The sequence below is a fragment of the Zingiber officinale genome, chromosome 4A (genome assembly GCF_018446385.1).
Source record: "Zingiber officinale cultivar Zhangliang chromosome 4A, Zo_v1.1, whole genome shotgun sequence".
Classification (NCBI taxonomy): domain Eukaryota; kingdom Viridiplantae; phylum Streptophyta; class Magnoliopsida; order Zingiberales; family Zingiberaceae; genus Zingiber; species Zingiber officinale.
Window position 1 is genome coordinate 126,817,502 of NC_055992.1, and position 22,973 is coordinate 126,840,474.

Genomic DNA, 22,973 nt, shown 5'->3' on the forward strand with positions numbered 1-22,973 from the left:
TTTCCCTAGATGTCATAAATTCATTTGGTGCTCGGTTATAATTTGTCCTAATAAACAAATTAATCATTAGGGGTGTTAAAAATGAACCTGACCCGACGACCCAACCTGAATCGACCCGAAAAAAATCAGATTCGGATTGGACATTTCGGGTTCGGGTCGAGTTCGGATTGGAAGGTTGGAGAGCAAAAAAATTTCGGGTTAGGTCGGGTCGGGTTCGGGTTGACCCGGGTTGACCTGGGTTGGCTTAAATATAGGGTTTTGTGGGTTTTTTTGGGGTTAAATCAAATTTTATTTTAAAAATTTAGATGTTTTAATGTATGTTTGTATGATAATGATGGAGTATTGAGATAAAAGTGAAGAATTATAGGAAAAATAGCCCAAAAAAGTCGTTTTGAATCGGATTTTCGGGTTATATGGGTCGGGTTCGGGTTGATCGGGTTGGTCGGGTTCGGGTTCGGGTTGAGATGTTTTGGGTTGAACTCGGGTTCGGGTCGGGTTAAAAAAAAAAAACTCAACCCGACCTAACCCGACCCGACCCACCCGAATTGACACCCCTACCAATCATCACAAGTACTGGTTTTGTGAGTTGCAATTGCGCAACCGCCAGTACAAGCAAAACCCAGCCGAGTTCATCAAGTTCATAAAGCCATTTAAGCAAAGTGAAATATTACAACTAGTCTGGAGATGGAAAGTTGGGAACGAACTTTTTATTACCAACTTTAATTGTACCTTCTGAATAAAAAAAAGGAATATCATCTCAAGCATCTCCAACATAATTGGGACCTAGATGTATAGCACCAGCACAATGAAAAGAAAGAAGCCCTGGATATAAAAAAATGCATCGTCTCGTATGAAACTGCCTTAAGTTTTACACACAGCCAGCATAAGCTGGCTCTTGAATGGACGATACCACAGAAGCTTCGACTCTCTTTCTCAACTCAGTCAAATCAATAGCCGCAGCAATTTCTTCCTTTATCTCACTCACTAATTGCTCTATCTTTTCTTCATTAGAACTGCTTGCAATCTCCGCCTTAAGTTCCTCAATCTTGTGCCTTAGACCAGCTTTCTCTACTGCCATATCTATTTCCTTCATCACCACATCATCAACCTTCGTTAACTCCTCTTCTAACCCTGGTGGAGCTGTTGGCAATTTTGTCGTTCCCAAGCCAACTAGCTCCAGGTTCACAGATTTTAGCAGCTCTATAAGCGTGTCCTTCGCTGCCGCCACTGCTTCAATCTGATCTGCATCCAACACTGTTCCACTGGCCACCAGTGTTCGTGCCGTTCTCAAGACTTCCATCTTAGCCTTCATCTTATCTAGGAGCTTCTCATTGATCTCTCCCTTCAGCTTCTCTGCCTTCTCGTTCTCCTTCTGCGGCCTTTTCTTTTCAAGGATCTGCTTATGCAACATGCTCACCCATGAGAGCACTTTAAGCTTCTGCTTCAGTTGCAAGAAAGATTCAGGGCGATCAAACTGTTGTTTAAATTCTTGAACCAGATTGTTGACCCTTTCCTTTAATGCTGAATCAATAGTTTCAGGAGATCTGGATAATTCAGTTTTAAGACTTTCCAGCTCCTCATGTAGGCCCATAGAAATGAAGGCATTTGTCAATTCCTTATCTACTTCTTGCCTCACTTTTGTTATTGTCTCTGCAGAAACAGGCAGGATCTTTCCTTCTCGTGCCCTCTTTTTGAGGTCCTCAATTTTAATCTGTCCGCCATCTGTAACTAGAGAAGTATTCACATCCTCCAAACTACTTTTTTCAACTGGTATCATCTTCACATCCTTCTTCTTCATCCTACTTTTCTTAACTGGGTCCACGAGTTTAGTTTCAACAAATCCGCCGAGTATCCGATACTTCATGTATCGCTGATGAAGTAAGCTATCATTGTCTAGTTCAGAAAGCTCCTGAAGTTACATAAAAGATCATGGCCTTTGACAATATAAAACAAGAAAATGAAAAATAATACTCTGAGATGAACAAAATGCAGAAGAGAGCCAATCCTCAACCCACTCAATTCATGATTTTATATCTAGAAAACCGTAAATACAAAACTACAATTATGGCAATATGGCAATCGAAAGATTCAAAAATTCTCTTTTAATATTCTCAAATGAACAAGATTATTGGAGATGGTAGATGTTGTAGTTGGACTGAGTATCATTACATTAATGATGTGACAACATTTCATTTAATTAGACTAACGTATTACAAAAAATCAGTGGTACCAAGATTATCCATGTTGCCTATCAAAGAAATTGGAATTTATTGCCTGTTGTCAAACATGCTAATAGTTACAGTGAACAAATTAGAATACTAGTATAGTACATTCAATACATGTTAAAAGCTTCACCTAGAATTCCAAATAGCAATTTGAAGAGTTCCATCTTGAATACTAATCTAAAGGGTTACTTGGAAAATATTTAAAGTGACAGTGATATCCAGATTACAATCATATGATTTTTCAAGTTCTATAGTTCTTTGTCTAATTTGATTTTATTCAAAAGTGTGATTTTTGTCTAATGTTTTACTTATTTTGCCATCAGTCAATTTATTATTCGTCTGAATAGGAATACAAAATATTGGATGTAACAAAATAATTCTTTTCAAGGTTTCAATATTAATGTATATCAACAAATTACTTTACCTATCTGCATCTACTTGACAGAAGGTTAAAATGTGTCTATATAAATGTCAAAACAGATTACAAACTACCTCAACAAGTTATCATGAGTGTTGCACTAAGAGTAGTTAGAGAGAATTTGGATGAATACGGTAGATCTTTTCAAAATTACCGAAACCTCAAATGAGATGAATTGCTGACTAGGAAAAAAAATGGTAAACAAACAAAAAGCCACCTGAATATGCAGTGATGGAGAAATTGATGAAGAAATGAATGTAGAACTTTTAATGTTTTGCTCAAATAGGCATCGATAGACTAACATTTGAGTAATGCAAAAAGATGTATATATTGATATACCTCCATGGCATTCATGACAGCAATCTTGATTTGTTGTGAAGTCCAAGTTGGATTCAAGTGTGCACCACCTAGTGGTTCCTAACGAACAAAATCATAGCACAAGTAAATATATATACAGGAACAGGTGCCAGCACAAGATTATGCCACGATATGGAAAAGGCAAATAAAATTTTTGAAAGTATAGGTAAAAAGAAAAGAACAAAGCACCAAGTTCATAACATGTAAGAATGGTTAATTCACATTATAGGTCGAATTCAAAAACATATCTAGCAAATATGGTAAAGATGGATTTTTTTGTGACAACTTATCTCAAAAGAAAGGACCCAATTTATATTTCTATGTTTCAAACTTCCCCAACATACAGAAAGGTGGACTGAACTGGATTAATTGGCCTAGTGCAAACAAGCATGGAGAATGATTGAACTGCAGGTCAAATATCTTTAATAACTGATACAAGCAAGTTCCAATAGACCTAATTCACATATATCATGCATTCATTGTAGCAAAGGTGATTACGCTCACCCCAGACGCTCCTCACACCCGTCCTTATGTAAAGGGAGATAAATCACGGGATAAGCTTACAACCGACCGCCAAGTGACTAAGGTACATATACCATGCATTCATGAAATATATAAAAATAGTCGAAAAAAATAAAGCATTACAACCTAATGATTTAATGTCTCTAGTTCTGGAAAGATAAGGTTTTTGGAAGTGTTAGATGACTGTTTACCCATTCCAAGAGAATTTGTTACTCCAAAATTTACACATTTTACTATAACCAATAATAAAAAAATAAATTTGATAAAATTTGTGATCAGCATTCAGATTGGAACACTATATTACAACCTGCAACTCTGAAATAGTTTTGGCAGACAACTAGTATCACACTATCACTTGATATCATTCAGGTTTGTGTTCATCCGGTTGCTTCTTTGCTTTTTTTTTTTGGTTACATCCGATGCTTTATAAATTCAGTCCACAAAGCATTAAATCAAAAAAATTGATGTTTCAACAGGAAAGCCATATCCCTGTATGTGGATATGATTAATCCTAAGCAATTTATAGTTAAAATTGGGAAGATAATAGTATCAAACATAACTGATTCCATTACCCAAAGAAAAATTAAAATAAGTAACTTCACATGGATTGGGGACAGAAGAATGCATAAATAATTCATTAAGTACAGATATGTGAGAAATTAAACAATCAATTCCTGTATCATTAAACTTCCTAAAAGTTTGAACGATGTTTAATTGTACTTCATTTGTTATTGATAAAGATCTCAAGTCAAAATTATATCCAGTAAAGCATTTCCAATCTATTCTGCCAAGGTAGTGATTCTACAACTCAGTTCAACAGTTTCTTTAGTGCATGAAAAACCCATTGCAATCATAGCTTACTCTATTGTGTATATAGAAGTGGTAGAAGTACCAACCACATCAAGACAAAACAATTAAACAAACCTTTTTATCATTTGTTAGAATAGCTAGAATGATGCAAACTGAGAATTAACAATACAAAAAGTTTTGGATTAAAAAAACGAAGAGAATTTATTTGAATTTTGAACTCTAGTGCAATCTCCCAAAGATGTCTGTTCTCCAACAATCTTCACCGCCTTGTATGAACTCAGATATGTGCTCAAGAAACAGACAAGCGTCAGAATATAGCTCAGTTTGAATAAGGTCTCTATATTACCTAAATTATATTGACATGTTCCAAACTAGTATTAATCTGTACACAATATAGTTCACTTCAGTACAAAGTATGCCACACTGATATAGCTTATCCTTGTTGCACAATTCAATTATTATTTATGCAGCACACCGTCTAATGTAAATAAGACAACCTGCAACCTCATCTACGTGTGCATAATAGTAAAATACATATATCAAGGAGAGGCCCGTCATGGAGTTATGAGCATATATTCATCCTCAGTTGGTTTGTTCCATTTTGGATAAGTGCTAGAATGTTTCCTAGTTCCTACTAAACCACAACACCATATGGTAACTTAACTTGTTAAAATTAAAGAAAGAAATAAGGTAATTTAGTTGATTATAGTTAAAATGGAAAAACAGCATAAGACTTCTAAAGAGAAGCAAAAGTAAAAGATCCAAGAACTAACAGGGATGATCCCATCAGCAATCTTCAATCTCCGTAGTGCTTTGGGTGTGATTCTTAGTCTTTCAGCTGCCTGAACAAGTGATCCAAGTTGTTAGACACTTGGACTATATATTTACATGTGAATATATATACATACACTAGTCATCAATGTACAGGTTAAATATTTGTGAGAATTCAAATTATTTTCTAAAATTTAGTTCTAATTTAAAATGTAGCATTCACTAAAACACAAAATTATCTAAACTTATTAGTTCTTTTATCTAAAATAAAATATTTCTAAAATCAATATAAATATAATGACACAACTTCTCTCTTGTAGCCATGAAGTAAATAATTATAATAATAATAATAGAAATAAAATATAATTTATTTGATGAGCAATGCACATAACCAATTTCATAATTGTTATCATCATCTCAATTAAAAAAGATCATATAAAAAAAATCTTATATACCTGCTAATTGATATAGAATCAATTATTGATTTTTTACACTTCTAAAATTATACACTCAATCAGTCAATTATATTAATTGGACCACCTCAAAATAATGAATTATTGACTATTTAATGATTTTTAATATTGCTCCTTTTCAATTTTTACATACTATTAATATAACATACTGATAAAAATACTCAATCATTACATTAGCATTTACTAATCACTAAGTAATTTTTGAAAGTTTAAATAGTTACGTGAAGTGAACTTTAATTTAATTTCATTTCATAGTTAACAAATTGATAGATTGTTTATTAATCAAATTAATTAAACTAATTTAATCAAACAATTTCGCATTTATTACATATTAGCTTTTCCTTTTAGAATAAAAAATACTTTAGCATTTTAATTTTTTAAAAAATAGTAATATAAAAATTAATTTTTTGGAATTACTTTTTAATAGATTTTATTATATATTTTTTAACTTAACTTTCAAATCAATTGAACTACTTTGATTATTCAACTTTCATTTTTTAATCTTTTATGAAATTAATCGGAATTTAAGTAAAATTCTTCAATTTTAAAATTAATTAAAATAATTTAATCTGAGAATATATGTTTGATTAATTCTATTAGATTCTTTAGTTAATTCTATATGAAAATAATCTAAAATTATGCGGTGTTGTGATTAAATATAAATAAAAATTACTGCTACTCATCTACTAATTTATTTTGTCTTATTCATATGCTATAGCTAAATTTTAATTTTAAAATTCTATTATTTTGTCTTATTTATGAAATTAATCAGAATTTAAGTAAAACTCTTCAATTTTAAAATTAATTAAAATAATTTAATCTATGAGTATATGTTTGATTAATTCTATTATATTCTTTAGTAATTCTATATGAAAATAATCTAAAATTATGCGGTGTTGTGATATAAATATAAATAAAAATTCCTGCCACTCATCTACTAATGTTATTTTGTCTTATTCATATGCTATAGTGCAAAATTTTAATTATTTAATCTTTGATCGAAATCATTTGCAGTGCACATGTTTTTTTTTTTCTTTTTTCTGAAAAATCAATAAAAAATCACGTACATTTATCAATGCTATTTTATCTTATTCATATGCTACGGCACTAATTTTCAGATTCTGTAGCATTTATAGAATGAGAAATTTTTCCAGGCCTTCAAATGCATGTCTTTTATATATCATGACAGGCGAGGCAGCAAACACTGATCCCGGTTTAAGTGAGATCAGCGTGCAGCTTGCAGAATCCATAACCAACGGGTTTAGAATCCATCTACAAGCTGAACTTAAATCCATCTCGTAGCTATATGATCAATAAAATGGTCAACCATATCTTGAATAATGTACCTTAGGAGAAGCTTGAGAATCCTTCCACAAAATTGCAGCACAAGCCTCAGGACTGCTCAAAAATAAATACTAGTAGTGAATATTAAATCAAGCTATACAAAATGATTATATGAGTAACAGTTTCAAAACAATTATATACAAAAAAAGGAACAAATGTAAATTCGATGGAAAATAGACAACAAAAACAACCATGCAAAAAATAAGTATATGGCTAAATTGACATACAACAGAGTGACAACTGATCTTGTATTAATAATACCACAGTTATCATTTGATTATCAAAGAAAATGGGAAAGTTTGGTCTAGAGAAATAAACAATCTTTAGATCCTCAAATATCAGGTTAAATAATGTGACAATGGTGATCTAGTTTTTCTTGAAATTGTGAATAAGAAATGTTGTTTCTTGTATATGAATATCCTTCGTGCAACAAAAAGAAAATAAAAGAATACCTGGCAACATAAAATACAGAATTTTCCATCATCAATAATTTGTTAGCACAGCAAATAGCAAGAGCACCACCAGATCCACCTTCACCAATTACGACAGAGACCATTGGAACCTTTAGGCCAAACATTTCCCTTAAATTAAAGGCAATTGCTTCCCCCTGAATTATTGGACAAATTTGGTATTTGGCTATGAAAAGTATGAAGAGGAAAATTAACAATCCAATTTAGAAGAGATAAGATACCTGACCAAGTTCTTCAGATTTTAGGTCGGCAAATGCCCCAGGTGTGTCAACGAATGTGATGATTGGGAATCCGTGATGGTCAGCATACCTCATCATGCGCAAGGCCTTTCGATATCTGCAAAAATAATTTGCAACTCTCTGGATAATTGTTTTCAGACAATGAAGTGTCTAATAATACTACAGTTTTTTTCTCATGAAAAGCAAAGCATTCTAACTACAGAAATTCTCTCAACATGCTTTGCCCATGATTCCCCCAAACGTAATTCTATTTTGTCCAATTTCACATATTTAATTTAGAAATAGCCTGAAAATTGAAATTCTCCTAAATGATCATAATTGTCATATTGGTTCATCCTTAGACGATCCAATTGCCAATGTTGACATAGCAATTGATGCAAGAGTGTAATCTATAAAATTGAGTTATTTTACAATTAACTTAACCAGCATTTTCAGTAAGTGGCGATCCCATCCAAAGTCCATAAAACTAATGGGCAAAAAATATGCTATTTTGTGTTATGCACCTTGCTATATAGTTCCTTCGTTGCATGTTAAGAATAGATGTATTAACTTGACATGTTGAATACCAATTTATCTACTCCAGCATGTCAAATACACAAAGCAAGCACAAAATCCAAATTGATTTTGCAAGCCTATGTAGAAAGAAAAAACACCCACAAAATAGTCATCAATTTATTTACCCATGTGGAGTTGGCATTCCAAAATTGCGCTTAATATTTTCTTTAGTATTCCTGCCTTTCTGGTGACCAATAAACATGTAGGTTTTTCCATCTATATTTCCTAAACCTGTAACAATAGCAGGATCATCGTAACCTGCACGGTCACCGTGGAGCTCAACCCACTGGCAGAACAAAAAATGGCTATCAGACAGAGTATTGCATAAGAAAGAATAGGAAACTCGAAATTCGAGCAAAAAATTCAAGAGGGTACCTTGTCAGTTATGTTCAAAACGTGATCAAGAAATGTCGGCCTGTTGGGATGACGAGCCATATGCAGTCGTTGAAATGGAGTTAATTTTGAATATAAATCTTTCACGGCCTACAAGTTTCCAACATATGGCTTGAATTCATTTGATCATAGAAGTCCAGTTTTTCTTGTACATAAAAAAGTATGCAATAAGCATTTCGTTTAACTTTAAATTGGAAATCATACCAGTTCATATAGGATGACAATTAGTTGAATAACATTAACTTAATTGAGAAATATTGTAGTCTATAGAATCCAAAAATTACCCCAAAAAATTAAATGGGCATAAAATCTGCATATTTATAGTTGTTATATGATCATTGGCAGGCCAAAAGATATAGGGAACTAACGTTCCACATTTACCTCCCCTGGCTTAACAACCATAAAGCCAAGCTGTAGTAATCAACAAAAGAACCTCGGATCCTTTTAGTATCCTATAATTGGGCACATTACAAAAACATTATGGTAACTTAGTTTGAAAAAGACTTCGATGCATAATCTGAAACAACTTAATTTGCTATACCTAGTGTATTTTAACAATTTATTATCTCTCTCTTCCTGTGACTAGAAATCTATTTATCAAAACAGTACATTAAGAATGGATATCAATACATGACAGAAAACTTTTTTTGGTAATATTCTCCAGAATTCCAGTTTATAACATCAAATTGTCGAGAGTAGATAATAGTTGATTAACGACATCAGCTGATATATCAGAAAGAAGGTTCGTTTGTACTTCATCAACAGACATGATACAACTGTTAAATGTAATGTTTCCTGGAATTAATCATCATAGGATCCACCATATTCTCTTCATACATACTAAGGGACATGCTGGGTATATTGAATACATTCTGCTGGACATGAGAAAATTTCCTTGTTTCTTATCCACCAATGTAATACAGGCAAAAAGGTGAAGAACAAAGCCAAATAAAAAGGCAGCCCAGTGCACGAAGCTCCCACTATGCGAGATCTCGAGGAAGGATCAATTGTACGCAGCCTTACTGCTTTTTGCAAGAGGCTGTTTCCAAGATTCGAACCCATGACCTTTTGGTCACAAAGCAACAACTTTACCGTTGCGCCAAGGCTCCCCTTCTAGAACAAAGCCAAATATAGATTCATAAAAAGAAAGGCTATTAGAAGAGATTCATGATCTCAATCAACCATTGAAAAAACATTTGTTAGTTTTAGTGACTCATCTACTCTGCAACATATTTGCGGATTTCTTTTCAAAAGAAATTAGATAATAAACAAAGAGTCGAATCCAAAGAACTGAGGCTCACAATAAAACAGGTAAAGAAATAGTCCTATAAGGTAAAAAATCCTTATGAATCATCTTCAATATAGTTGTCAAAAGAAAGCATCCTTTTACAAAAAATAAATAAATAAATAAAATAAAAATAATAGGTCTTTAGGCACATCTTCTGCCAAGAATGTTGACAAAACAAAAGATCAAGATGCATATCCAAATTTTAGATCATTTTAACCTGCTGATATTTGCTTTCCAGGAGATTAATTTGGTCGCTGAAGTCCAAACCAGTCTCAGCAGCCATTTTGCGCACCTAAAGGAAAGTAAAAAAGTAACAAATAAGTATGAGAGAATAACATGGGACATGAAAGTATACCATTCATCATAGTCATTGTCATCGTCATCATCATCATTATCATGTCATTTTTTCCCCAACTATTTGAGATCAGATATGTAGATATGTGAATCTTAGCCTTCCATTGAACTCTATGCAAAGATATACTACATGTAATAATCAAATCAATTAAATTATTTTTATTAAAGTAACTAAAGCTCTCTCAAGTCTCATCTTCCTCTAGCCATTATACATTCCACTCTAATTGATTCAACTCTTCTAATTATATAATAAAATTGGTCAAGATTGAAGCCATCCATATCATCCCAACATATGTTATTTCATTTTTTTTATCATCGATCAGAGCTACATTTAACTGCTCATGGATATTAGTATCACATTTAACATTGTCTCATAAAATGAAAAACGAAGTTAAAATGTCCAGAATGAAATGTGGTTAGGAATAACCAAATGCTACTAAAAATTGTACAAGCATCAAGAGAAAATCTTAATTAGCAGGTAAGAATCTTCTCTGGAAAGCATCATAGAATGGATTTTTCAAAGTATGTTCTTTTTAGACTAATTAGTAGAAGAAAACAAGGTCAAAATGCAAATAAAATAAACTCAAAACTAGCAACCTAAGTAGGAAGGAGAATAAACACTTAACTAGGTTATCACGATATTTTCTAGCACCGGGGAACTGATGTAATGTTACCAAGGGATTTTTATGGTTACCTCGCAATTGAATCTTAATGACCAAGATTGGCAATTGATGTGGAAAAGAACTATAGAATACCAGGAATCTTTGTTTTTATTTAATTTCCTGATGTTCACTTGTAGAACAAACACAACTACATAATATGATATATACATATGCCATGTAAATGGAATAAAATAATAATAATTAATGAAAACATTGCAATCTGAAGAACTTACATCAGTGATTTTCTTTTCAAGCTCAACCAAAGGCTTTTCAAAAGCAAGGGTAACAGGTTTTGGTTTCTCAGCCAGAGGTTTGAATTGTGACAGATAACTCAGGTGTCCACTTTCCATGTTTGGATCAATGACCTTAGGCCAGGGATAATCATGTTTTTTACCCTTTCTAATTTTTGCAGCAGACACAGACAACCGACGTCTATTAGTAGCTCCTCTAATTCCATAAAATGAACACTTGTGCGAATCAGAACCAAGAATTTGCTCCCTGACCAAAATATTTGATCCAGATACGAAATTGTCCCCCACTCCCCCTACTCTGACAGCAAGTGAAAATGATAGAGAACTCATTGTGAACGTCTAAGGTTGTGAGGCGACAGCGGTTCTTTAGGAAAAAGACAATATGAGTCACAAATGCCACGTTCCTGCACCATCATACCATCAAACAAGTGAGAATCCAAATAGATAAATGGCCACAGAGAGTCGAACAAATAATACAGATAAGCTATGTAGATGTAGATTATCCTGCAAGAAAACTATCTACTACAAAATATTCCTACATATGACTGCAGTAATTGGTGATTATTGGTGAGCATCAAAGTCGAAAAGATTCGTCAAATTCTTACGCGAAAAAGAATGTAAGAAAAAACAGGATAATGAAGCAGTTCTAAATTACATTATGAAATAAAAGAAACACATAGACACGCACAAATATGTGGAGTCCCGAGCTAACAAGTGGCAAATAGACATCAATCCCCCAGGTGAAGGAGGAACCGACAAGATCGCACCACTCATATGAAAATCGAGACACTAAACCGAAACTCACTCAGAAAATTTCTCATCTCAGGAAATGGAGCTCGAATTGAGAGAATCATTCGCAAACTCGAGCTTACCTGGCACGGCAAGCCCCCAATGCGCGGTGTGAATCCCTGAAGAGGAGGAGAAAAGAACGGGGAACGGATCAGCGGTCTGCTTTGGCGAGGTGGAACCGATCTAGGGCTTGATCGCGAGCGGAGACAGTGGCAGGCATTAAAAAAAGATTCGGCGGCGATGGATCCGAGGAGCGCAGGCGCGATGGGACGCTGAGGGCCTCCGCCTGGGCGACAACTACGAGGAAAGCGCAGGGGAGTGATTCGTGGGCTCAAACGTGGCCCCATGCGCTGGTCGCTACTTCAGGAGTTCCGCGGATTCGGGGACCGGGGTTTCGTCCTCTACTTTACGATTCGCGCCAGAATGATCGTCGAACACTTGGACGGCCACGATGGCTTCTATAGCGTTTTGATGGTAAATGACAACGGCAAGCTGTGCCGACGTTAAATTTGTATCCCAGTTCAGAAAATACACGGCAAGCTGTGCCGACGTTAAATTTGTATCCCAGTTCAGAAAATACGGATAGGATGGCCACTCTCCACTATTGACGTAGAATGATAATTTCACGTGTAAAATAAATAAGTGTCATCATTCTTGATCAATGATCGTTCTTCTGGTTCATATTTTACGATCAGAAAATCCGCTCTTTATATCCAACTCTTGATTAAAAAAAATCATATCTATCATCGAAATAAATCAAAAAATACTATCTATCCGAAGCTGTCAGCATTTTTTTTTTTAATTTATCATCCCAAAAAGGGACTTGAATCAAGTATGATGTGGTGATATAAGGAGGTCTATCTGACATGGATCAATTGTCAAGATAGAGCTTAAAGTTAAAATGGTCAATATCAGGATGTCAAAGGGTCGAACGGAGGACGATTACAATGATCGATCGGAGCAATCAATGCCTGACCGGCAGTGAGACATATCCGAACAGACCACCCGTTTAGCTCAGGATAATATGATATGATAATCAGACGCTCAATATAGAGCAACAGGACGTCAAGGAGATCGGAGAGCTTGTCCGAACGAGAGGGGTACACTACTACACAGTCACTGCAGGGAAGAGCAGTTGAGGACAGCAGAGCAAAAGTGTCCCGACCGAGCGGGTACCCCGCTCGGCCAAGCAGCGGGACCATTATCGTATCCCTCGATATCCTTCTGGAAGATAGTGACACTAACATCAAGCATGGACAACAGGTGGATCGTACGGTGGAAACTTCTATTATATTGTCAAGGATATGCATGTCCTATTAAGGTATGATGTCAAAAGTACATTCCTGACAGGTTCCTTCATAGGACATATTGGAGAATGTGTCCATGCCTCGAGAAGCATACACGTCACCCACCAGAGCTCTATATAAAGAGCGGTCCATTATCGACGGAGGTACGCGTAATTTACTGTTTGTGTTAGAGTTACTGTTGCTCTACTTTCTTCCACTATTCCAGTGACTGACTTGAGCGTCAGAGGGCCAACACCAGAGACTCCTTCCCTATCTCGGCACTGACATTACTTGTTTTGCAGAGCGAAGCGAGGTCTACAGCTGGTCAGCGAAGTCGCCACATCTCCTGATTTCCGCCTTCCCACTTTCGGACATGATCATTTTGGCGCCGTCTGTGGGAACATAGCCTACATCCGAACGAGAAGATAGAGGACGCTGGATAATTTACCACGATGATGCTGATGCAAGAGGAGCTCGATATATCGATATAAGTCCGAACGGTAAAAATAGTGGAGCAACAACAACAACAAGCATTGGTCAAGCGCCAAATGCAGGAGCCAACAGCATCAACCGTGGGTCAGCAGGCCGAACCCGGAGACCGAGCGGACTAAATATCCGCTCGAGGAAAGAACAAGAAGTCGATCGACACATATGGGGAGGCACCCAATGCGCCAGTCCCCCTTCACCGAGCACTGTTCCAGACTCCATCAGAGGAACGGGGTCGAGCAGACACGGCTCGGGGATCTTTCTCGGATGACGCACCCGTCTAGGATGCAAGAAAGGGGAAGGTACCAAGGGACGATGATTCACCCGAGCAGATCAATCAACAATTTTCACATGAGATTCTAAACGACCCTTTGCCCAGACATTACACCCCGCTGACGATCGGAGAATATAATGGAAGCACTGATCTAGATGATCACCTGGCCAAGTTCAACAACGCGACCACACTTCATCAGTACGCCGACTGGGTGAAGTGTCGGGTCTTCCTCACCATTCTTTCCATATCAGCACAATGTTGGTTCAAGAGGTTGTCGAACGGATCAATCCACAACTTCAAGAACTTCCAAGCGACATTTCTACACCACTTTGCTAGTAGTTGCCGCCACCAGAAGATAAGCGTCAACTTATTCTCCTTGAAGCAAGGGCCAGGGAAGCATTGAGGGCCTACATACAACCCTTCAACCAGGTGATCATGGACATCCCAGTGGCCTCCTCAGATGTATTGGTGAAAGTCTTCACCTAGGGGCTCATCGAGGGAGAGTTCTGTTAGGATCCTTGGTGGCCAGCTAGAGAGGGGTGAATAACCCCTGCACAAATCAAGCAAAAAGAACCTTTCTCGGACTTAGAACTTAGAATAACACTTGTATAAATATAGAATGAATAATAAACTAAAAGACAGAGACACGACAGGTTTACTTGGTTACAATCGGACAGGTTGTTAATCCAAGGTAAATGAAGTCACACTAATTTCTCTTTCAGTTGAAGAAACCTCTTTACAGTAATGAAAGCTTAAAATAACAAAGCTAAACATAAAAGAAAGCATGCACAAGTGTTGCTTAGATCTTTCATATTTTTTTAGCTTCTGGAAGCAGGGCTGCTGGAAGGGTTTTAGGCGCCTGGAATGAGATAAAACTTTATCCTTGACGCAACGATACATACCACGTCGAGTTTGGCCAAAACTTGGGTTCCGGGCGCCACAAGCACCAAAAATCAGCTTTTGCTGATTTTTGGTCTCGGTCTCCTGATCCAGTTCAGCTCGCATCGGTCCGGTTCTTCCGCTCTAGCTCCGCTCGCTTGGGTGATTTCGGTCATCCGGAATAGGGCTCACCCGAACCCAACTTCCGGCCTTCTCAAGCAAGCTTTCGCTCCAGCTTCGAGTCCCTCGGAAACGCTGCGCGCCTCCTTCTCGTCCGCCAGCGTACTCTTCCGCAGCGCCTCGTCCCTCAGATGCACTGAGCTCGTCGGCTATCTCCCGTGTCGTCCTTCTCGCTAGCTGCGTCTTTTGCTCGACATCCTGTGCTCCTAAGTTTCTGCATACTTAGACACAGGGTTAAACAGGACCTAACTTAATTTGTTTGATCACATCAAAACTATCTTGGGGTACCAACAATCTCCCCCTTTTTGATGTAAGCTATCTAAGTCAAGTTAGGGTAAACCAACATAAAGTAAGAGCAATAAATTTGCAATTAAAGTGCAAAAATTTGAAAAAGTTTAAACTACCTCTTCATACACTTAATCTTCCCTTCTCCCTCTTTGATCACATAAAAAATAGGATAAAAAAAAAATCTAAAGATAACTTTTCAAACATAAGAAAAGTTTTTTTAAAAAAAAACTTTGATTTTTTGACAATTTTGAAAAACTTATTAAGTTTTTTTGAAAACTTTAAAAAAATTTGAAAATAATTCTGATATCACTTAAAAAAATTGCAACGTAAATAATTTTAGAAACTTTAAGTTTTGCAAATATAATTTCTTAAGTTAAACAAATTTATAAAAAAATATTTGAGTAATTTTGGTAAAGTAAAGTCGATACTTTAAAAAAAAATTGATAAACAAATAATTTTAAAAAACTTTAAGTTTTTTTTATAAAAAAATTCTAAGTTAAAAACACAAAAAAAAGAAATATTGGATTAACTATTTAAACCATTATTGAATTACAATTAAATACTTTATCAGTTAGTCAATTAAACATTTTATTTCATTATTTGACTTCTAGGCTATGGCAAAACACTAGGCTTTCTTAGTTATTGAAGCAACAATCACTTTCTAGACAAACCCTCTTAAGGAAATCAAACATTTAATTTTCTTGCTGAAAGTCCTAAGTCTAATTAAAATTCAATTTATACAAGATTTGGGAATCCAATACAAGTTCTTTCCAATTGGATTAATTAGAAATCTCTTAGGAATATATTTCTGAGAAATTTTCTTAATTTGTCCCTTGTGGTAATTAAAATACCAATTCAAATTATTATATTTTCTAATATTTTGATTTATCACACTTAAGCATGTACAATTTTTCAAGTCTTCTACTTGTATTTATCATTTTCCAATTTTAATTTTTTAAAATCTTCTAATAGACAAGATTTGACTAGAATTAACTTTAATTTTTTATTTTTTTTTCTAGTTTGCAACAATATTTAGATAACAATTTAACAAATTTAAATAACTTAATCGGAAGGAAGAGATCGTACTTGACTTACCTTGTTGATCTCGTTATCCGTAACTCTCCTGAACTATTTTTTTTCTTCCGATGTCGCTCCTCCTCCATTGATGCTCTCGATACTCATTTCGAACGAGCTTGCTTCGTTTTTATCTTCTTGGTGACTCGCCATTAACGCAAGTCCGGAGAAAGCCTCAATTTCTGATTCGAACGATGTTTCATCCCACGTCGCCTTTAGCGTCTTGTGCTTGTTAGATTGGACAGGATTCTTGTTCTTTCCTTTGTCCTTGTCCTTGATCTTTAACTTAGGGCAGTTGTCTTTAACGCGCCCTTCTTCGTTACAGTGGTAGCATCTGATTGTTCTTTTCTTTCTACCCTGCAGATGATTAGTTTTCAAGATTTAACTAATTTTTTAAATCGTCTTACCATCATTGTCATTTCTTCATCATCGAGAGAGGATTCTGAATCTTGTTCGTCCATCCTTGCCTTAAAGGTAATGTTGTGCTTCGGCTCCTTATTCGAATCTGCACATCTCATTTCAAGGACTTCAAATGTTGAAAATATTTCCTCTAAGGTAACATATTCTAAATCTTTAGATATATAGTAAGCATCTACTAATGATGCTCACTCTGTAGTTTTAAGAAATGCATTAAGCGCGTACCTTAACAAATCTCGGTTGCTTAGCTTTTCTCTGAGATTTGTGAGTCCGGTGACGAGTTCCTTCATTCTCGAATGAAGATGTGCAACGATTTCTTCTACTTCCAATTTGATGTTACTTAACTGGTTCATTAGCAGATCTCATCTTACGAGCTTGGCTTCGGACGTCCCTTCATGTAGCTCAAGGAACTGTTGGATCGAAAGCGCTAGAGGGGGGGGTGAATAGCGCTCGTGGCTTTCACTTTCTCGGAATCGTAAAACCGTTCGAGTAAATGCAGCGGAAATAAAAACAATCACACAAAGAGGCAAGCTATTTACTTCGTTCGGAGCCTAGATCGACTCCTACTCGAAGGCCCGCGATCCTTGATCGCTTTCGGTGAGCAACAACTATAAGCACGATAATTTGTACAATTATAGGAATTTACAGCTCAGATTTATAACATAAAATTTATACCGACAACTAAAGATAGAGAAGCGTAGTTCCGGGTCGTCGGTGTCGCGTCGCAGCACTTCTGGGTCGTCAGGTTTGCAGCACGTAGCAAGAGATCACTTGGAGAGCATTGTTCTTAAAGAGGTGCTCGAACACTGCTTATAAAGGGTCTTTGGGCGCCTCGAGGCTGTCGAGGCGCCTCAAGCCCGGGTCGCGCCTGCGTCGATAAGCCTTGTCAAGTCGCATTATCCCTCTGAAGCGCCTTGCGCATGGCGCCTCCGTGTTGTGGTCCAGGCGCCTTCGCCGCTAAGGCGCCTCGACTCCAGTAGCTTGACTCACCTTGGCGCCTCAAGCTCCATGGGCGCCTCGGACATTTATCCGAGTTCTTCTTTGTGTTTTGGTACGCAAGTATGTTAATCCAAAATACCCACCTAAAGTTAATACAAAATAATAGTATGAATATGAAGTAATGGCGGTCGGTTGTCAGTCGACCGGGTTTCATTGGAAACCTAGTCGACTTGAACGCCCTCATTCTACGGGAGGCAGCGTCCTCACCGATCGATCCTCGGATCGTTGGACTTTACTCGACACTCGGCGCTTCGGACTTTCTGCGAGCTTCCCCGGCTAGTCCAGGTCTTTCACGGTTCGCGACACCGGACTTTCCACCTAGGGTTATCACCCCTAGGACTTTTACTACCGCCAAGACTTTAGGGTTACCACCCCATGACCTAGGGTTACCACCCCCTAGGGTTTCCCTTCTAACCAGCCTAGGACTTTCCTCCCTAGGGTTACCACCCCACTGACCTGGGGTTACCACCCCTATGACCTAGGGTTACCACCCCTGGGTTTTCACACCGCAACCATGATTAGGACTTTCGAGACACTCATTCAACACGTGTTAGATCAAAATACCTTAACTGATCCTTTGCCATTATCGAAACCTCGGTTCGATCGTAGGATGCTTCCCGCACCAACAATCCTCCTTTTGATTATGGCAAGAAATTCAAAGTTAAGAAAAAAAACGATACCAAATAGATGCCATCACGCCCGAAAGGGTCCCCTGTCAGAAGAAATTTGGCGAGATCTCCCTTGCGAGGGACAATCGAAACATTACTACATCTGAAATATACATCACCATACTCGCCGAATATACATACCATAGAAAATGGAACAACACAAACACATGTTTTAATATCGACTCTCGGTGGACAAAAGATAAAATAAGCAATGATGAAAACAAAGAGAAAATCCACATGCAAAGTTATCAAAACATCACAAATACAAGTCCACACAACAAGTGTCAAAACATAGTTCTCACAACACGAATCCAACGAATAAATGCAAGTAAAGAGAAGCAGAACATCAACTTTCGAATGTGGCGGGACTGGGACTTGGCGGTAGGATCGTCTCTCAAGCATCCATGACTCTCGTCATCATCACATCGCAAAGAAAATTTTACGGGGTGGTGAGTATTGAAACTCAGCGGGTAAGGAAAGATAGTCGTGAACATAATCAACCAATAAAGAATACCCAAAAGGAATACAGTCTCATAAGAGAATAGCAGATACGAAACTAAAACCATGTTAAAGGTTCATACCGGAACCGTATCCTAGGCTAGATATAGAAAGTCGAAATGGTACTAATCTGCTACTCTGATCGCTCATAACTACTGAGGTAATGGGTAAGGTATATAAACATTTCAATTTCTAAACCAAGGTTTAACCACCCTACAATGAGCATATCTTAACATAAGACACGTATGTAAGTGACAACAATGAGAAGCAGCAGCGACATAAATATACCACAATGGAAGTAAACAATAACAACATAAGTTAAGCGGTGACTAAGCGGGCGTAATAACGTATACGCGGATGGTCACCCGCCCACCTCTCAAACCGCTGCCTCGTACAGTGGTGGCCGATCGACAACCATATCCTAAAGGCCGCCACTCGCGGTGGCCGGATGGACGGGTCTTGAGTAGCTAACTAGCTAGCGTGAAGGGTCCCTCTCCTCAGCAACTCCATACCACTACCCACGCGTGGCGGAGTCGGCACGACGGACAAGCGTCAACTCAGCTACCACTCTCGGTGGCGGGGATCGCATGGCATGCGTCTGACATGACATCGTCAACAATGCAAGCATCATCGTATATATATATAGCGTAATGTATATCTACGTGACGACATGCTCGATATCGTACATAAACAAACAACAATAAAGCGTACAAATATGATATCTAGTATCTCTACGGATCATAGACAACAAAAGAGATCGTATAGATATGAAAGCGAATATCTCAAAGATAACGTGGAAGTATCAACACCGAAAATAAGAGTAGAGTCAAAGTAATGGTCCTTATCCAAAATAATTCATGCACTAAGGTCAAAGTACTAAAAGAAAACAAAGCAAGAAGTACCCGCCTTTATATGCAGATCGTGTCAACCGTCTTCAATCAACGTCCTGCAAATCACGTGATGTACAATTTAGCTAATTTCATAATGACACTATCTAAACCGAGAACTCCAGCAACACCGAACAACAAAACCCATCTCAACTTTGGAAATCCATTGATCTGGCCATAGAGAAAGGGATCCCGAAGCCATCACAATATGCAGGAACCACAGTTGAATTCACGCTACATTCTATAGATCTACTACCAAAACCATATCCAACTCGATAGAACCCAAGGCACCATAGAATAAATTCCAAGCAAAACACACTAACCAAAACTGACCAAATCCCAAATCCACTCATGAAGAAGAAACAGGGCATCATTGTATTCGATCTACAATCTCAAATCCAACAAAATTCTAAAAAATATAATGAAGCAGTAGGCATCAATGGAAAACCACTGAATCGGTCAAGAAATCTAATTCACAAGGAAGAACCAGAATCATAGAAGAAAGATCTCTGTCCAGAAGCTGGAATCAACAAGACACAACAGAGCCACCTTGCAATCAAACTCCACTTACCCAAAACAGTTGAGCACCATGAAACGCATTAAATCTGTGAAGCAGCAATTGCATCATCAAATGAGGCGAAAAACAAATACCATCCTCCTGTCCCAAATCTTTCGGCTATGCAAGAAGGAAGCCCAACACCATCGCACTAACCAAGGTTACCAAAACATGAACCCTAACTCAAATCATCAAGACAAATCTGAACTAAATCATTTTTAATTGTAACCATCCAAATCCATTGTAAAATCTTGAAAAAGAATCCGATCGGAGCAAGAACGGCGAAGAAAACTTGAGTCACGACACTTTCAATCAATCGGGCAGTAGACAAACGCATAAACTCCTCCCAAGCATCGAGTCTTCACCTCACAAACCTCATACCAACATATTAAAGAGAACTTGCTGGATCAATTAGAGCATACCTCGGCAAGGAGAGGGTCGGCGGCTTGCTGCTCGCGTGAGGAGGAGATCGCCGGATGTGGTTGCGGGAATCCGTGAGGAGAAGAGTGGAAAAGAAACTCGGCGGCTGGGGCCGAGGCGACGCGAGAGGAGGAGAGGTTCGGCTGGTGCTCGTGCGAGGAGAAAAGGCCGGCGAGAGTGAGGGACAAAGAGCAGGCGGCTGTGGCTCTTTGGGAACTCACGAGAGGAGAGCCGGCAGGAAGTGGCTCTCGCGAGAGGGAGAGGGAGACGCGGCGGTGGCAGCGTCGCAAGGTGATGAGAAGGGAAGGGATTCGGCGACGGGGAGAAGCAATAGGGCTGGGGAGAATTTTCGACTTGTAAAATCAAACCCTAAATTCATGTCTCAATCAATTACCACTTTCGGGTATTCCAAACAGACCTTTTCCAAAGCCTATATTTTATCCCCTCAACATACACCCTGGGCTCCGATTAAATCCAGAAAAATTTCTAAAAATTTCAATAAAATTATTTATCAAATAACCTTATTATTTAAATATTATTTGAGTGTCGTATTTTACATGCACAAAGTTTTAACCAAGCTCAAGTAAATAAACTTTAAATGTTCAAGCATAGTTAAGCTGGAAACTTTTAATTTTGTAATACTAGACTCCCCCTTAATAAAAGTCATCTTTTGTTCTTTGAATTTTTCCTACTCTCCCCCTTTACCATTTATCAAAAATATACCAGCTTGAAATAAGTCTGAACTTTTCAAAAATATAGACAAGGTTTGCAAAAAAAAATAATTATCACTTTGACAAAGAATGAAAAAATTTAAAAACCATTAATACTTAGAAAAATTTGAAAGGACTTTTAGAACACTTAGCTTTGTTATAATTAATTTCAATGTTTATTTTTAAAAAAAAAATAAGAATATTTCTGTTGAAAACTTTACTTAGTTCATTTTAAATTTTGCAAAATATTTTAATTCACTGAAAAACAACTCTAAACAGTTACCAGTACTTAGCTCAATATTGAAAACACCTTTTTTTTACAAAGAAAATTGACTAAGTTTGAAAGTATTTGCTAAACTATAGAAATCATTTAGTTAAACCTTTTGCAAATACTTTAGTTGAATCTTGAAGAGGTCTTAAAGGATGATTTTGAAAAGTTGTAAGGGTTTGAAAATATAGCTAAAGTTTTAAAGTATTTTAGGGTAACAACATTCTCAAATTTGAAAAATATTTAGTTTAAAAGTTTTGTTAGCAAGGAGGGAGTAGCCAAATGTTTAGTTGAGTTAGATTCAGTTTGTCCTTAAGTCAAAGCATGAGTTAAGTTAAGGAATTTTTGAATTATCCAATTAGATATCAAAGTCCTAATTTGATTTGATCAGGTATCAGAGCCTTAACGTACAAGTATGCTTCAACATAAAATTTTCAATCTCTTTACCAACTGTCTAACCTTTAGCTACTTGCTAAGTGCTTAGAGGGCAACAACTTTTACTTAGTTAGTCAAGTTAAGTCAATTGATCCAGTTAGATTTGACTAAGGCTGGATGACTTAACATGATTAATGTATATTGCTTGTTTAACGCTCAGACTCATATTGATGCACAGATATAAACATTCTTGAGTCCAGGCTGAACCCTATGTATCTCACGCCGTTCTATGTTTTTCAAGCACAAGCAAGGTAAACCTAGGTGTTTGTGAGATACTCTGGCTGATTCCTAGAGGAACATGATTTCTAGGGGAGAAACTTAGGCTAATTCCAAATTTTTTTAAAAAATCTAATTAAATTGGAATTTTGAAAATTTATTTTTCCTATAATTTGAAAAATGATAAGTAAACCCAGAATTTGTGAAACTGACTAAGCATGCACATAAGTATATATCACTTCAAGGAAGTCTAAACAAAAATAAATAGGTAGTGAAGTGAGGGCAACAATCCATAGTACAATGCATAAAAGAGTCATATCAAATAGCAGGATCGTCTACTCGAGGAGCATCAGCTGGAGGGTCATCATCTGAAGGTGGTGCATGGGGTTGCTTGGGTGCTGGCTGACCTAGACGTCGTATCTCATCACGAAGGGACGTAAAACCGACAGCCATCTCGGACCACATAGAGAGAACTATCCGCCGTGTCTGGATGGACTCGACCTCGAGTCGA

At 37.0% G+C, this 22,973-nt stretch overlaps 1 protein-coding gene across 2 annotated transcripts; it reads right to left on the minus strand.

The window, feature by feature from the left end:
- Positions 1–679: 679 nt before the first annotated feature.
- On the minus strand, positions 680–21,177 carry LOC121971057 (acetyl-coenzyme A carboxylase carboxyl transferase subunit alpha, chloroplastic-like). 2 transcript variants are annotated; one of them, XM_042522138.1, is made up of 12 exons: positions 20,836–21,177; positions 19,877–19,916; positions 11,115–11,536; positions 10,083–10,157; positions 8,560–8,667; positions 8,310–8,470; positions 7,612–7,726; positions 7,373–7,527; positions 6,923–6,974; positions 5,106–5,174; positions 2,983–3,060; positions 680–1,909 (listed from the first exon to the last, which is right to left on the minus strand). In XM_042522138.1, exons 3-12 carry the CDS (start codon positions 11,460–11,462, stop codon positions 869–871), a joined length of 2,202 nt encoding a protein of 733 aa, XP_042378072.1. In that variant the 5' UTR covers positions 11,463–11,536; positions 19,877–19,916; positions 20,836–21,177; the 3' UTR covers positions 680–868. The 2 variants fall into 2 exon arrangements, with proteins under 2 accessions (XP_042378072.1, XP_042378073.1); XM_042522139.1 differs by lacking the exons at positions 19,877–19,916; positions 20,836–21,177 and having other exon boundaries at positions 11,115–11,681.
- Between the last annotated feature and the right edge of the window lie 1,796 nt (positions 21,178–22,973).